The 16,654-nt window shown below is 45.2% G+C and overlaps 1 protein-coding gene across 2 annotated transcripts in view; it reads left to right on the plus strand.

Moving 5' to 3' along the window:
* The window catches only part of eps15 (epidermal growth factor receptor pathway substrate 15), a 234,586-nt gene that overhangs the window by 164,198 nt on the left and 53,734 nt on the right, over positions 1-16,654 (plus strand). For both annotated transcript variants that reach the window (XM_038794268.1, XM_038794267.1), the window contains exons 15-16: positions 10,993-11,190; positions 16,087-16,293. In XM_038794268.1, coding sequence (XP_038650196.1) covers positions 10,993-11,190; positions 16,087-16,293 — 405 coding nt within the window. The remainder of the gene's footprint in view (positions 1-10,992; positions 11,191-16,086; positions 16,294-16,654) is intronic.

Genomic DNA, 16,654 nt, shown 5'->3' on the forward strand with positions numbered 1-16,654 from the left:
GCTCTGCTTTGGTCTTCAGCTGCATAGGCCCCATGCTTTGGAATTCCTCCCTAAATCTCTCCCTTCTCTTTATCTCCCCTTTAACTCCTCGAATGTCTCATTTTGAATTGTGACATCCATTTCTGATCAATTATGCTTCTATGATGCCGGTGCCATATTCATATTGCTATTGCTGGTTCCACAAATTTAGTTTACAGTCACAGAGATGTTAATAGGGAGAGATTTAAGTGGATTATTCTTTTAAATATTGTTCATCTATATGCATTCCTTTGTCTGGTTGAACACTGATGAATAATAATATTAATGCTTTTGTAACCAGATTTTATAAAACAAAATAAGCTCTTTAGATGTTTTAATTAAAATGTAAGTTTCTGACTGTGGTTTTGTTTGCCAGATAATATTTAAATCGGTAATTTTAACAGTGAAAATTAGGCAAAGTTTATCTGATTGGCCTGAATGGATTAAAACTGGTTTTGTGACATTTGAAATTGAAATTTCATAAATTCCATTCGAATTTATGGTGACAGGTACAGTTTGCAAGATTTTTAAAATGTGCAATTGCAGTACTGTGATAGCATAAATTTATTTTTCATTTGTCACTCAAGTACCCAAAACTATGGTCTACTTTTATTTAGTCACAAGACGACACATATTTCACAAATGAATTCTGCTCTGCACCAAGTACTGAATGGTCAAGTGACTTATGGTGGGATTCTCTGAGCCGGAGTGTTTTACCACGGCGTCAACAGGCCCCTGGGATCAGTGATCCTGCGCCATACAGGGGGCCAGCATGGCACTGGAGAGCCTCGCGCTGCTCCAGCTACCGATACGGGCGTCAGAACGGGTGCCGCGGGTCCTTGCATACGCACTACAGCTGGCGGGGGTTCACGCATGCGCATGGAATTCCGTCTCCGCGCCAGCCCCGCAACATGGCGGAGAGGTACAGGGGCCCAGCGTGAAGCAACATAGGCCCACGCCAGAATAAGCCCGCCCGCCGATTGGCAGGCCTCGATCGTGGGCCAGGCCACCGTGGAAGCCGCCCCGGGGTTGGATACCCCCCCCCCCCCCCCCAAACATGAACACCGAGGTCCCGTTAGGTAAGATCCCAGATCACACGCGAAGGGTGCCAGCGGGACTCGGCCCATGGCGCGGGGGGAATCGCCGGGTTTGGGGGGGAGACCTGCTTTCAATGTCCCCCGGAGTGGCGTCGCGTGAATCGCGCGCCTCCCCCCTTGCCGATTCTTCGACCTGCCGCGGGGTCGGAGAATCCCGACCTTAATGTCCAGATGGATAAGTGGACAAATCACCTGTATCACAGAAAGGTGACCCAGCTCCGGGATCGAACCCTGGCTCCCGGCGCCACAAGGCAGCAGTGCTAACCACTGGGTCACTGTGCTGCGCTAGAAAGCAAGAATTAATCTGTGCCATTGGTTTGTGGGATGGATTGAGAGCTATATGTTTTTTTCAATATTACAAAAATATCCCCAACAGAACACAACCCATCTGAACCCAGGTATATACCAAGACTACCCTGCCTCCCACAAAGAAGACACGGATAAACTGACCCCCCCCCCCCCCCCCCCCCCCGCAACAACTGACTGTATAGAGCAGTAGATAGCACTGCTGCCTCACGGCACCGAGGTCCCAGGTTTGATCCTGGCTCAGGGTCACTGTCCGTGTGGAGTTTGCACATCCTCCCCGTGTTTGCGTGGGTTTCGCCCCCACAATCCAAAGATGTGCAGGTTAGGTCGATTGCCCATGCTAAAATTGCCCCTTAATTGAAAAAAAAACTGAATTGTGCACTCTAAATTTAAAAAAAACCACTGTCTGTAACCAGCTCCCTGAAAAAGGCAATGAAAGGCTGCCACCTTGAGTAAAATCCGTTCACCGACCCAATCATTGCATACTTCATCTTCTCAATGTACAGAAGTTCCATCAGGTCTCCTAACCAGGCCGAAGCCTGAAGCAGCACCCAAAACCTCTACTCAAGCAAGACTCACTACGGGCTGTTAACAATGCAGAGGCCAAGACATCTGGCTTCGTCCCCGCCTGCAGCAAAAATGGGCAACGGGCACGGCTCCTGCTCAACACCCAGAAACCCTGACATTGATTCAAAAAAGACTCAAAAATGAACAAGATTGGGACAGGACCAGTTCATGCTTGTGTGGTTCGCCGGTCCGCTAGAGCACCACTCACACCTCGCTCATATGTGTCCTGGTCAGGTGTGACCTGTGCACCACCTTGAACTGTAACAGTCTTAACCTTGCACACGAGGAGGTGAAGTTAACCCTATGTAGTGCACTTCACCCCACGCCCCTTCCCGAAGACCAAACCCAGCTTGTCCTCCCATTTCCTCTTTACTACTCCAGTGATGTCTGCTCCATCGCCAACAACTGCCTATAAATGTCTGAGATCCTTCCCTCCCCTAGCTCATCCAAGCACAGGACTCTATCCATAAGCGAGGGCACTGGGACCAGGGGAAACAAAGGAAGCTCCTTACATATAAAATCGCACACCTGAAAGTATCTGAATACATTCCCTCTCAGGAGCTGGAACTTCTCTAAAATCTCGCCTCGACCAGCATAGGTCAGAGGAAGGGAATCCCACCTCTTCAAATCAGCCTCCACCCCATCCACCAGACTGGCCTGGTTAAGTTTATAGAGCGAGGCCCAGTCATGGGCCACCCGAATTCCCGGATACTGGAAACTAGTTCTGGCCGGATGAAACGATAGCCTCCTGGATCTGCTCCCCTGCCGGGGGTTCACTGGAAAAAAATTCATTCTTGCCCAGGTTTAGGTTATACCCTAAAAAGGAGCCAAACTCCCTGAACACCTCCATTATCTCCCCCACATTGGAGAGTGGCAGCGTGATGTATGACAGCAAATCACCCACGTATAAGGACACCCTATGTTCCCTTCCTTCAGATTCTATCCCCCACCAACTGGTAGACAACCTCAGCGCAATGGCTAGAGGCTCAATTGCAAAGGCAAACAGCAACAGAGATAATGTGCACCCTTGTTCAGTTGAAAGTACCCTCAGCTCAGGGCATCAGCACGGACATCGCAGTGGGGGCGAAAAGCCTAATCCCAAATCTAATTTTGGCCCAAAGGAAAACTACCCTAAAATCTCGAAGTACCCCCACTCAACCCTGTCGAGTGCTTTTCCGTGTCCAAAGCAATAATCACCTCTGGTTCAGTCACTGAGGAGCGCGGCAGCACCCACATGCAACAATCTCCTAATGTTAGCCAACAACTGCCAGCCCTTAACAAATCCTGTCTGCTCCTCCGAAATCACACCCGGCAGGCAGGGTTCCAAACGAATTGTCAGCATCTTAGCCAAAAAATTAGCTTCAGCGTTCAACAGAGAAATAGGTCAGTATGACCCACACTCCATGGGTTCCTTGTCCTTTTCAGAATCCAGGAAATCGATGCCCCCCCCCACCCCACTGGGCAAAGAATCATTGAACACATCCCGCAAAGGTGGAACCAGCAAGCCAGCAAACTGTTTATAAAATCCGATAGGAAAACCATCTGGGCCCAGTGCTTTGCCCCGTCTGCAATAAACAAATACAATTCTTGATGTTCTGTCCAATCAGCGCCTCCAGCTCCTGCCTTCTCCCCTGTTCCACCTCCGATAAGGTGAACCTATCCAGAAATTGTAAGATTATCTTGTCCGCCTCGGGAGGCTCAGACTTATATAACCCATGGTGACAGGCTTCAAACACCTCAATAACTTTTTCTGGGAAATAAACCAACCTGCCACCTGAGTCCCGAACCTGAGCTATCTCCCGGGAGGCAGCCTGCTGCCTCATTTGGTGAATTAACAGAGGTTCACTCCTCACACTCATAAAACATCCCGCTCGAGTGACACAGCTGGTTCACTGCCTTCCCTGTTGACAACAACTTGAAATCCATCTACAATTTCTTTGTCTGCCAAAAGCTCCTGTGTTGGGGCAATCAAGTATTGACGGTCTACCTCAAGAATGGAATCCAGCAGCCTCTGTCTCTCCACCTTCCCTGATTTATCCCTATATGCCTTATAAGAAATTATTTCTCTCCTTCACTGCCTTCAATGCTTCCCAGAATGTGGAAGGCGAAAACGTCTTGTTCTTGTAAAACTCCACATTCTCCCCAGTAGCAGAAAATACCTGCTTGCAAAATTCCTTATCAGCGAGCAACGCCATGTCCAAACTCCCTCCACGGCCCAGCTCCAGCAACAGGTCCACATAACGTGGGGCATGATCTGATATAACGATCGCTGATTACCCTGTGTGTCCCCCCCCCCCCCCCCCCCCCCCCTCTAACCCTGGGGAGTAGAGACCTACCCACCACCAAGAAATCAATCCGGGAGTAAACCCGATGGACGTGTGAAAAGAACGAAAACTCTTCATCACTCGGATACCAAAATCCTCACGGGTTGGTGTTCCATGAATACCAACAAATCCTTTGCCACCCTGATGTAGTGAAGGACTTGGGACTTGACCTATCCAGCCTAGGATATAGGGCACAATTGAAGTGTCTCCCCTGATAATTAACTGATGTGAGTCAAGATTGGAAATAGAAGCCAACATCTTCTTAATGAATTCCATGTCATCCCACGTTGACCAAACCACTGGCGTGCTTGCTAACACCCCATTAACAATCGCGTGCCCCCCTCCTGAGAATATTAGAATGTTAACCTTAGGAAAGGCCACCCTCTTGTTAATCAGCACCATGGTCCTAATATCAAAAGTGATACACTTGCCCCACCCATCCTTTCCACAGCCTTGTTTGATCTTGGACTCTCAAATGGGTCTGTTGTAGAAAAATCACATCAGCTTTCAAACTTTTCAAGTGGCAAACACCTGGGTTCTTTTAACTAAGCCATTCACCCCCCCCCCCCCCCCCCCCCCACATTCCATGTAACAAACCAGACAGGGGGCCTCTAACCCCCCCCCCCCCCCCCCCCCCCCCCCCCGCCCCGCCCACAGTCCTAGGATCAGCCATGTTCTTTCTCTCTCTCTATCTCTTCTCTCTCTCTCTTCTTCCCCCCCCCCCCCCCCAAATGAGGCAATCTGGCAGGACCCCAACCTGCATCAGTTCCAGGCCCACCCAAAATGGCCACCATCAAAAGTAACACCAGTTCAAAAGTAAAGGAACTGCCATCATCAGCAAACCACCCCTCTCAGCCCCACAACCCCTGGACATCTGACAAACAACCCAATAAGAACAACCCCCCACCCCAAATGAAACAGAAACAAAAAACTTAAGCTCATTTAGCTTGTAGAACAAAGGACCCCCCCTCCCCCCCCAATAGGTAACCAGCTGCAGCCATCGTCCCCTCTCCATTCCCGTTAACTAGCTATACTGACCCCCACCCAGTGTTAAAGGCAAAGTCTTTCAAACATTGAATCAGCCTCCTACCGACTTTAATACCAAACATTATAGGAACAAAAAAGAGAACATATTGCAATCCCCCTCCCCCAAACAGCTCCAACAATACAATAAACAAACCCCAATTTTGCCCAGATACAACCCCAACCAATAAGCCCCATAACAACACAGTGTCCTCCCCCACTTTGCAACAATCCCACACAAAAATACCAATACAGAAAAACTGAACAGTGATCAAACAGCAAAGTCCATAGTCCTCGAGCACTTTAGGTTCCCCCCCCCCACCCGTTTCCCTTAATAAGGTCATTTGCTTCCTGCAGTGCATCAAAATAATATTCTCTGTATTTGAGCGCAGCCTTGGCCTTATTAAACGCAGCACACCTCCTTGCCAGCTCTGCCCCAATGACCTAATATATTCTGATGGCATGGCCCTCCCATCTTCCATCTCGGTGGTCCTTCATCCATTTCAGGACCAACTCTTTGTCAGGTACCTATGGAAGATGACTATCATCGCCCGTGGTGGCTCCCAATCTGTGCGTCTGCTTGAACGATCAATGAGCCCGTTTCCATTCAGGAGGGGTCAGCAAGATCCCCTCCCCCCACCAACTTTCCAACCATGGCGTTTTTATCTTCTGGACCCTCCGGCAGCCCAACAATTATTAAATTCTGCCGTCTGGAGAGATTCTCCAGATTATCGACCTTGGCCTTTAACACCTTCCACTAGCAATACTATCTCTGCCTCCAAAGAAACAATCTGATCGTTATGGTCAGTGAGCACCTCCTCCACCTTTCTGATCACCCCCTGTACCTCTATCTGTTGATCCATCCTGTGCAAGGACGCCCGAGTAGGTGCCATGGCCTCCTCAACAGCCATTACCAGATCCTCAACGACTGCTTGTCGCTGCTTCTTAAATTCACTTGTTAAGAAGCCCACCAACATTTTGGTTGTCCACTGAGGGGACAATGGTGCCACAGAGACCTCTGCTGTTTTTTCCGCTTCTGAGGCTCCAGGACCTTCTGAATCTGACAAAGATCTCTAGCACGTCTTCTGCCTCGTATTGTATCCACAAGACATTACTCGCAAGAGGGGATCTAGGTCTATCATATTGCATCAATTTCTTCCCAAAAAACACCCATTAACTGGGCAGGCAGAGCCAAAAAACCAAATTCCCAGGCGGGAACCACCGGGGTGCGATTATTCACTCACAGTCACCACCAGAAGTCTGGCCATGTTAGTTAAAACAAAGCCACACTATCACGTCACCGAGATCTGAGCTGTCTGAATTCCTTTAATTAATAAGCAGTTGAATTTTATTGTTTGACCTCCAAAGAGGACTGTAACTCCAGACAAACAACTTGTTGCTGTCTATGTCCAGGTACAATTTCCTGGCCCTCATCTACTAGAGCATTGGAATTGGTGCGATCAAAACTAACTCAAATCAATGTGCCTTCTCCCCTCGTGGAAAGACTGATCACCCTGTGACAGTCAACAGTCCATTAGACTTTTGATTCTGGACTTACCAAAACCATAACTTGTATTTTTATTGTGGCCTGGCCCTATACCCCTTTCTTTCCCTGATCCCTCTTTTGTTTTATGAGTGCAAAAGGAACTGATGTTGCAAAACACCTTTCCCACATTATGTGTATGTGTGTGTGAAATGAACAACCTTTTTGTATCATCTTATCTCGAGTTTGCTGTGAGAGTTATTCATGGAGGATTGGAACACTCCAAATTTAAGGGATAGGGAAAATATGCCACCCATATAAAGGGGTGGGAGGGGGTCTCAAAAATTACAAAAAAGGGCAGCAAGGTGGTGCAGTGGTTAGCACTGGGACAACGGCGCTGAGGACCCGGGTTCGAATCCTGGCCCTGGGTCACTGTCCGTGTGGAGTTTGCACATTCTCCCCATGTTTGAATGGGATCACCCCCACAACCCAAAAGATGTGCTGGTTAGGTGGATTGGCCACACTAAATTCCTCCTTAATTGGAAAGAAAATAATTGGGCACTTAAAAAAAAATCAAAAAATCACTTCTGTTTACAGCTGGTTAGTGAGAGGAGAAATCAGGGCTGTTTAAATTAATCCCCCTCCTGTCTGGAACGTAAGTGTTGTTCAATGTGAGAAGAAGTTTAGCCAGACGAAGGAGAATGTGGTAGGTGGTCCTCTGTTTGAAGAAGAAGCGGAGTACTCTCATTGTCTTCGTGGGGAATGGAGGTGTAGACAGAGTGCACGTCCATGGTGAAAAGTAAGACTTAGGGCCAGGAAACTGGTAAAGTGACAGTGGGCATCGGAAGAGTCTTGTTCTTTAAGTGGGGTGACTGAACAAGGGAGAAAAAGGACAAATGAGAAAGGAAGAAATCAGTTCATTGGAACATGAACTGGCTGAATTAACAGGTCTGTTTGTGTTTGGATTATGGAAAGGAGGTAGACGTTGATGATTTAGGGATCATGAGGCTGGAGGCCATGAAAGAGAGATGTCCAAAACGAGATTAAGTCAGTGACAGACCTGGAGCTGATGATGACGGCTTGATGTTTGGTGGTGTGATCGTGGTCCTATGGAGTTTGGGGAACCTGTCGGAGAGTTGCCATTTTGACTCTGCAAGGTAGAGGTTGTTTTGCCAGACAACAGCAGCACCACCCTTGTCAACAAGATGGGGCCCGAGAAAATGGAATGCGGCAAATTCAAGGGAGACAGGTTAGAGTGACTAGAACAGAATAGAATAGAACATTACGGCGCAGTACAGGCCCTTTGGCCCTCAGTGTTGCGCCGACCTGTGAAACCAATCTAAAGTCCATCTACGCTGTTTCATTATTGTCCATATGTTTATCCAATGACCATTTAAATGCCCTTAATGCTGGCGAGTCCACTACTGTTGCAGGCAGGGCATTCCACACCCCTACTATCTGAGTAAAGAACCGACCTCTGACATTTGTGCTATATCTCTCTGCCCTCAATTTAAAGCTATGTCCCCTCGTGCTAGCTATCACCATCCGAGGAAAAAGGCTCTCACTGCCCACCCTATCTAATCCCCTGATCATCTTGTATGCCTCTATTAAGTCACCTCTTCACCTTCCTCTCGCTAACGAAAACAGCCTCAAGTCCCTCAGCCTTTCCTCATAAGATCTTCCCTCCATCCCAGGCAACGTCCTGGTAAATCTCCTCTGCACCGTTTCCAATGCTTCCACATCCTTCCTATAATGCGGCGACCAGAACTGCACGCAATACTCCAAATGCGGCCGCACGAGAGCTGCAACATGACCTTATGGCTCCGAAACTCAATCCCTCTACCAATAAAAGCTAACACACCGTACGCCTTCTTAACAACCCTATCAACCTGGGTGGCAACTTTCAGGGATCTATCTACATGGACACCGAGATCTCTCTGCTCATCCACACTGCCAAGAATTTTACCATTAGCCCAGTACTCTGTATTCCTGTTACTCCTTCCAAAAGGAATCACCTCACTTTTCTGCATTAAATTCCATTTGCCACTTCTCAGCCCAGCTCTGCAGCTTATCTATGTCCCCCTGTAACCTGCAACATTCTTCCACACTGTCCACAACTCCACCGACTTTAGTGTCATCCACAAATTTAGTCACCCATCCTTCTACGCCCTCCTCCAGGTCATTTATAAAAATAACAAACAGCAGTGGCCCCAAAACAGATCCTTGTGGTACACCACTAGTAACTGAACTCCAGGCTGAACATTTCCATCAACCACCACCCTTTGTCTTGTTAAAGCCAGCCAATTTCTGATCCAAACTGCTAAATCACCCTGAATCCCATGCCTCCTTATTTTCTGCAATATCCTACCGTGGGGAGCTTTACTTAAATCCATATACACCACATCAACTGCTTTACCCTTGTCCACCTGTTTGGTCACCTTCTCAAAGAACTCAATAAAGTTTGTAAGGCATGACCTACCCTTCACAAAACCGTATTGACTATTCCTAATCAAATTATTCCTTTCTAGATGATTATAAATCCTATCTCTTATAATCCTTTCCAAGACTTTGCCCACAACAGAAGTAAGGTTCACTGGTCTATAGTTACCAGGGTTTTCTCTACTCCCCTTCTTGAACAAGGGGACAACATTTGCTATCCTCCAGTCTTCTGGCACTATTCCTGTAGACAATGACGACATAAAAATCAAAGCCAACGGCTGTGCAATCTCCTCCCTAGCTTCCCAAAGAATCCTAGGATAAATCCCATCCGGCCCAGGGGACTTATCTATTTTCACACTGTCCAGAATTGCTAACATCCTCCTTATGAACCTCAAACCCGTCTAATCTAGTAGCCTGTATCTCAGTATTCTCCTCGACAACATTGTCTTTTTCCTGTGTGAATACTGACGAAAAATATTCATTTAGCGCCTCTCCTATCTCCTCGGGTTCCACACACAACTTCCCACTACTGTCCTTGACTGGCCCTACTCTTATCCTAGCCATTCTTTTATTCCTGACATACCTATAGAAAGCTTTAGGGTTTTCCTTGATCTTTCTCGTGTCCCCTCCTGGCTTTTCTTAGCTCTCTCTTTAGGTCTTTCCTGGCTAACTTGTAACTCTCAAGCGCCCTAACTGAACCTTCACGTCTCATCGTTACATAAGCCTCCTTCTTCCTCTTGACAAGTGATTCAACTACTTTAGTAAACCACGGTTCCCTCGCTCAACCACTTCCTCCCTGCCTGACAGGTACATACTTATCAAGGACACGCAGTAGCTGTTCCTTGAACAAATTCCACATTTCAATTGTGCCCATGCCCTGCACTTTCCTTCCCCATCCTATGCATCCTAAGTTTTGCCTAATCACATCATAATTGCCTTTCCCCCAGATATAACTCTTGCCCTACATCTGTTGGATGTAGACAGGCCAACAAGAAACCTGTCAGGAAACCCTCCTGCACACATTGGACAAAAACGGACCCATCTAAAGTACTCGAACTATAGCGTTTCCAGTCAATATTTGGAAAGTTAAAGTCCCTCATAGCAACTACCGTTACTTTCGCTCCTATCCAGAATCATCTTTGTAATCCTTTCCTCTACATCTCTGGAACTTTTCGGAGGCCTATAGAAAACTCCCAACAGGGTGACCTCTCCTTTCCTGTTTCTAACCTCAGCCCATACTACCTCAGTAGACAAGTCCTCATCAGACGTCCTTTCTGCCACCGTGATACTGTCCTTGACTAACAATGCCACACCTCCCCCTCTTTTACCACCTTCCCTGAGCTTACTGAAACATCTAAACCCTGGAACTTGCAACAATCGTTCCTGTCCCTGCTCTATCCATGTCTCCGAAATGGCCACAACATCGAAGTCCCAGGTACCAACCCATGCTGCAAGTTCACCCACCTTATTCCGGACGCTCCTGGCGTTGAAGTAGACACATTTCAAACCACCTTCCTGCCTGCTGGTACACTCCTGCGACCTTGAAACCTTACTCATGACCTCCCTACTCTCAACCTCCTGCACACTGGAGCTACAATTCAGGTTCCCATACCCCTGCTGGTTGGTGAGTTTGGGGAACATGTTGGCAGTTTTCATTGAGAGAAGAAGGTAGGAGATATATCTGTAGTATTTATTAGACTTGCATATTCACATTTATTGTTTACTTTGGTTTCAGATCTCATCACTAAAGACTGAAATTTCAGAACAGGAGACTCAGATATTGTCTTGTGAAGAGGAACTCATCAAAGCGCAGGAGGAACTGAGCCGACTTCATCAGGAGACAGCTGAGCTGCGAGAGCGTATGGCAGCTAGTCAAACTGAGTTGGAACCTGTGCAGGAATCTCTTCAGGCATCCCACCATGAAATTAACCAGGTAAATGGATTATTGCTTTTTCACATCATACCCGATTATTTCATCACATTTGCAAGGTAGGGCTTTTTTCAATTATATTAAAGATATTTTCTTTCTGCTGTAATATCAGACATGTTAGCAAAAATAATATACAGTGAGAATTTCATATAGTTCAATAAGTTTACCCTTCATTGCTATATTTATAAGTCACCTTTCGAATTGACAATGCGTGAACTTTGAAGTTGGGTTGGTCCCTCATCATAAAACATCTAAATCATTGCTTACTTTAGCCATTAAAAATAGTTTTTCTTCTCAACATCAATTTGGCTGCTGCATCCTTGGGTTTTTGTGCTAGATATTTTCTCTGGTTCGATATTGTTGACCACTCCCATAAGGGAACTTTATATCTCGTATGATCTGAAGTGCACCTTTCTTGCCCGAAATCTAGCTAAACAAAGGAAACCTATGGAAGTCTTTTTTTAGTTCATGCTCTAGAGTAGGAGTTTCTGTCGAGGACAGCATTGAACGCCACACTTTATTGCCCTGAAAATGGGATGACGGACCTTTTTGAAAAGCTACAAATCGTTGCAGAACGTTGAGCCTGAGTGGGAGTTCAAGTTATAAAATAGCCACAGTGAAATTTAAACTTGAATTCTCCGGATAATTAGCCCACGGCTGTCGAATACAAGTCCAGTGGCAGAACAATGCATGCTTGTAAGCTTTTACACCAATGACTGGAATACATCACATGCCACCATGTAATTCTCCTCTTGTCGAAAACAAACTTAATATACATTCTATCAAACTAAGACTCAGGCTCTAAATCAATTGTTGATTTCAACAAAACATGTAACAGAGCAAAATAATAGTGAAACATGAAGCAGTTTCACAATTGTCCTTGTTTCTCTTATGGTTGGCAAAATTCTAAATATATAAATTTTCTACTGGATGCCAAAGATGAAAACAGACTTTCGTGGCACAAAGTCAGCCTCGGTGGCCATTTCATATTCTTTGAAGATATAGTGAAATAAAATGCAATTGATAATTGTGTGGAACCTAATTAAATTAGAATGACAGCCATTCATGGAATCTCGACAGTGCAGAAGGAGGCCGTACGGCCGATCAGGTCTGCACCAACCCTCCGATAGAGCACCCTACTTAGGTCCACTCCCCCACACTATCCCCGTAACCCTATCAAAGTGCCGTCACAGTTGTAATGTTGGTATGTGACATTAAACAAAGGACCCACCAGTTGATGGTCAGAAAATATTTCATGATGCTTTTTGAAGAAGTGCAGCAAGGGCTTCTTATGCTGTACCAATCAACATTCAATTCTCAACCAAAAATATTGAACCGGCTAACTTATCATTCATCACATTGCTGTTTGTTGGGTCACATTGTGCATGATTTGAGTGTCACATTTCCTACAAAACAGCAATCGCAACACTTCAAAAAGTAATTTATCGGTTGTAAAGTGCTTTGTAATTTCATAAGGAGTTGAGCAGTGCTGTGGAAATCAGTTTTTAAACAGGCCTGGTGCAACTACCCAACAAACTAGGCATTCATCAAAATTTGGGGGTTGGCAATAAACTGAACTGAAACTACATAGAGCTATAAAACATGAGCAACTTCCCACAAGTGTCCACAAATGAATCTGAAACTCTGGAGAAAGCAGCCCTTTCTTGGCCCTGCCCAACCCCCATGCATGCTCATTAAACCTCCAGTGACAGCAAACCAGTCCCCTCCAAGCTTGCTGATCTACCAATCACAACCTCCCCTTTCCCCTTGTGCTCACTCTATTGACCAATCAGAGCCTCTCATTTCCCTCTGTGCTCATTGATCCACCAATCCAAACATTTCCTTCTGTTTCGTGCTGACTGATCCACCAATGATAGCTTCCCCTTTCCTGCTCTGCACCCACCCAGGTAATTTCTGACTCTTTGATCACAGTCATCCATTTCCTTCTGTATGCTCACTGACCTTCCAATCATAGCTTTCCTTTTCCTTTCCCCTTGGTGATCCCAAGGCCGTGCAAATGGTGCGGTAATCTGCCAAGGGAACAGGAATTGTGGGAGGCCGAGACTGGAGTGCGGGGAGACCGCGAACAGCTATTTGCGAGTTAGACAGTTTTTAGCAGTTGTGTGAGTGGGACTGAGTTTACTGGATTCATTTTGAAAAGTTAAGTGGTGGTAGGGTGGCAAAAAGGCTGAAGGTTCGCCGAGGATACCTTTTAAAAAAAAATGTATTTTATTACAAACATGCATCAAAACAATTTACAGCGAATAAATACCGTAGGAAACATATTTCCCAGCAATCAACTATACAGTCTACAGACTTTTCCCCATTTTCCTCTCCCCCGTGACGAACAGCCCCTCAGACACAGTCACAAATATCCCCCACCATTCCTCAAATCCCCCTGAAGAGCCCCTTAATTCATACTTTATCTTCTCTAATCGCAGGAAGTCGTACAGGTCACCCAACCAAGCCGCTACCCCCGGTGGCGATGCTGACCTCCACTCCAGCAGAATTCGCCGCTGTGCAGTCAGAGAGGCAAAGACCACGACATTGGCCTTCCTCCTCTCCATGAGCTCCGACTTCTCTGAAACCCCAAATATCGCCACCAAAGGGTCCACCTCCTCCTCCTAAGACCGCGAACACCCCCACCCAGAATCTTCCCAATTTTTTGCAACCCCGAAACATGTGCGCATGATTCGCTGGCCCCTGCCCACACCTCTCATACTCATCTGCTACCCCCTGAAAGAACCCACTCATTCTCACCGGAGTCATATGCACCCTGTGCACTACCTTAAACTGTACCAGACTCATCCTTGTACAAGAGGAGGTCCCATTTACTCTACGCAGTGCCTCACTCCATATTCCCTAATTGATCTCCCCTCCTAATTCTGCTTCCCATTTCTCCTTGATCTTCACCACCTGCTCCCCCAACCATGTCTATATATCCCCAATTCTTCCCTCCCCTTCCACATCCGGAAGCAGTAGTTGCTCCAGCATGGTGTATCCCGGCAACCTAGGGAACCCCCTCCCGACCTTTCACACAAAGTCCCTAACCTGCAGACGCCTGAATTCACTTCCTCTTGGCAGCTCTACCCTCTCGCCTCGGGTTCAATTCCAATATACTCTTGCACCCGCCCTGTATTTATATATTACATCATTTGATTTTGAACCTTTGCATAAATCGTTAATTGGTCTTATACCCTGTTTATTTACAATAAAAATAGTTCTTTTCTGTTTTTACTGCTGTATACTGAAATAAATGAAGCCTGATTTTATGGTGATACTCACCTCATTGAAAATGATTGATATATCGATTAAAGGTTGCTCTGTCACTTTCTAATGTGTTTTTTCTAACAAGATAGCTGATGAGCAAAAACTTCCTATATTCTATTATTCATAGCAGTTTATTGTTATTTTAGTTATTTGGATGGTATGCTGCTTAGTGAATATCAGTCCTGAATGATATATATAATATTTTTGATTAAAAATAATGAATTTAAACTTGTTGTCAGATCAAGTCATTAAAAGAATCAGTCTAAATCTTTCAAAATGCCTTCTTTGTAGTAGGGTTTGGACTAAAGAATGTTTAAAAAGCTCTTTTTGTCACATGGACATGACTGAAGTGTTTCTCGTTGGAAGGCAATTTCTCTTTGAGCACTAACATAATTCAAGTGAGTTGATGTCAGTCAGTATCAAATCAGTGTGACTGAGTAGCATAAATGGAATTTGAATGCTGTCATAAAGGATTTCTGTATAGTCTGGATGATTGGTTCACTCGATTTTTGGGGCTGTTCAACCCATCTTCTGTTTTCAAGACATTCGAGTGATTATTATTACTCAATTCTTCTTAGAATGCAGTCTGATTAATTTTCTAGATGGCGTTAAGGGCTTTGTATACAAGTAACCATGCCAAACCAGACCCAAGACCTGATCTGTCACTAATGGAAAAGTCGTGGACATAACAGTCATCTGTGATGTTGACAAACCCCTATGCTAAATAGTACTATACAGATGCATGCAGTTCTAACCTGGGTCATCACCTCTTTCTTTGGATAAACTCAACACTGACACCTTGAGTCCTATTGTGTGTCCCTTCATAAAGGCCAATTCATTGTGGGTGAGTTCCATAGTTTATTTTTGTGCTGCTGCTGATTACACAAAAATTACAAAAACAGACCCAGTTTATATGGAAGAGATGAATTAAATAGTATATTTAATTCCTGTATTTCATATTCAGTAAATGATAACCCGTTCTTCAAAATCTTCAGTGTGGTTATACACCATACTGCAGGAACAGCTGACATGAGTTTGCATTTTACACATTCTTCACACAAATTTTGATTTAGTTGCTATTTAAAACCATGCTGTTTGTGGCTTTGCTGACTTGAAAACCATCTGTATAAAACATGTTTCCTTTTTCGACTGACTTGTCCCTGTACAACAATGTGCAGTTAAATAGAAAGTTTACATTTAAAGCTGTCCTCAAAAGAATTTATTTGTAGTGTAAATAATTTAATAGACTCGCGTGTACTTAGCTACTTTTTAAAGCTGCTTGCTGATCATAAAATTGGCGTTTTTATTTCTTGGATTCAGTCCCGTTTAATTTGTTCAGTGACTCTTGGTCAAAAACAGCTGGGAATGGTATCCCGATGTTTCTGCAAATTGTGAAGATCTAGATAACTCACTTGAGCTATGTTCAATTTCCATAATGATTCAATAATATTGGTATTTCGTCACAAAATAGTGTGTCTCTACTGCATGCATATAATGATATATGCTTCATGCCCTTGGCCCCATTGTATTCATACTGCACTGCTGATAAGTTTGAATTTGAGTGCCTCATTGTCTGGCATTTACGTGTCTTAGGCCTGTCTTGTAATTACTTGAGTTTTGTATTCAAAGGCAAAATCCAAGCTGACTGAGCTACAAGAATCTGAGGAAAGCCTCAACAACCAACCAAGTTGGCAGACTGTTATACAACCTGGTCTGGTCAATGGTGGTGCTGAGCACTGTGAGCTCAACAACAGTGTCGATGAGTCCACTGACCACAAGGAAAATACAGAGAGGCAAAGCCCACTGGAGAAGGAAGTTATTATCACTGAGACATTGGTAAAACATTCAAATGCTACTGATTTCAAATCATTTTTGATTCTAAATGTTAAATTTATACTGTCAATATTTCATCTGCTCTAAAGGCACTAAAGACTACTGTATACATATTTGTTTGATTATTTTATGGAATGTGAGCACTGCTGGCTGGACCAGCATTTGTTGCTCAACACTGAATTAACCGTGAGAAGGTGGTGGGGAGCCTCCTTCATGAACCGCTGCAGTCCATCTGGTGTAGGTACACCCATGGTGTTGTTCGGAAGGGAGTTCCATGATTCTGGTCCAGCGACAGTCAAGGAACAGCGATATGGTTCCAAATCAGGATGGTGTGTGGCCTGGAGGGTAACGTGCAGATGGCGAT

Source organism: Scyliorhinus canicula, chromosome 4 (assembly GCF_902713615.1).
Source record: "Scyliorhinus canicula chromosome 4, sScyCan1.1, whole genome shotgun sequence".
NCBI classification, from domain to species: Eukaryota; Metazoa; Chordata; class Chondrichthyes; order Carcharhiniformes; family Scyliorhinidae; genus Scyliorhinus; species Scyliorhinus canicula.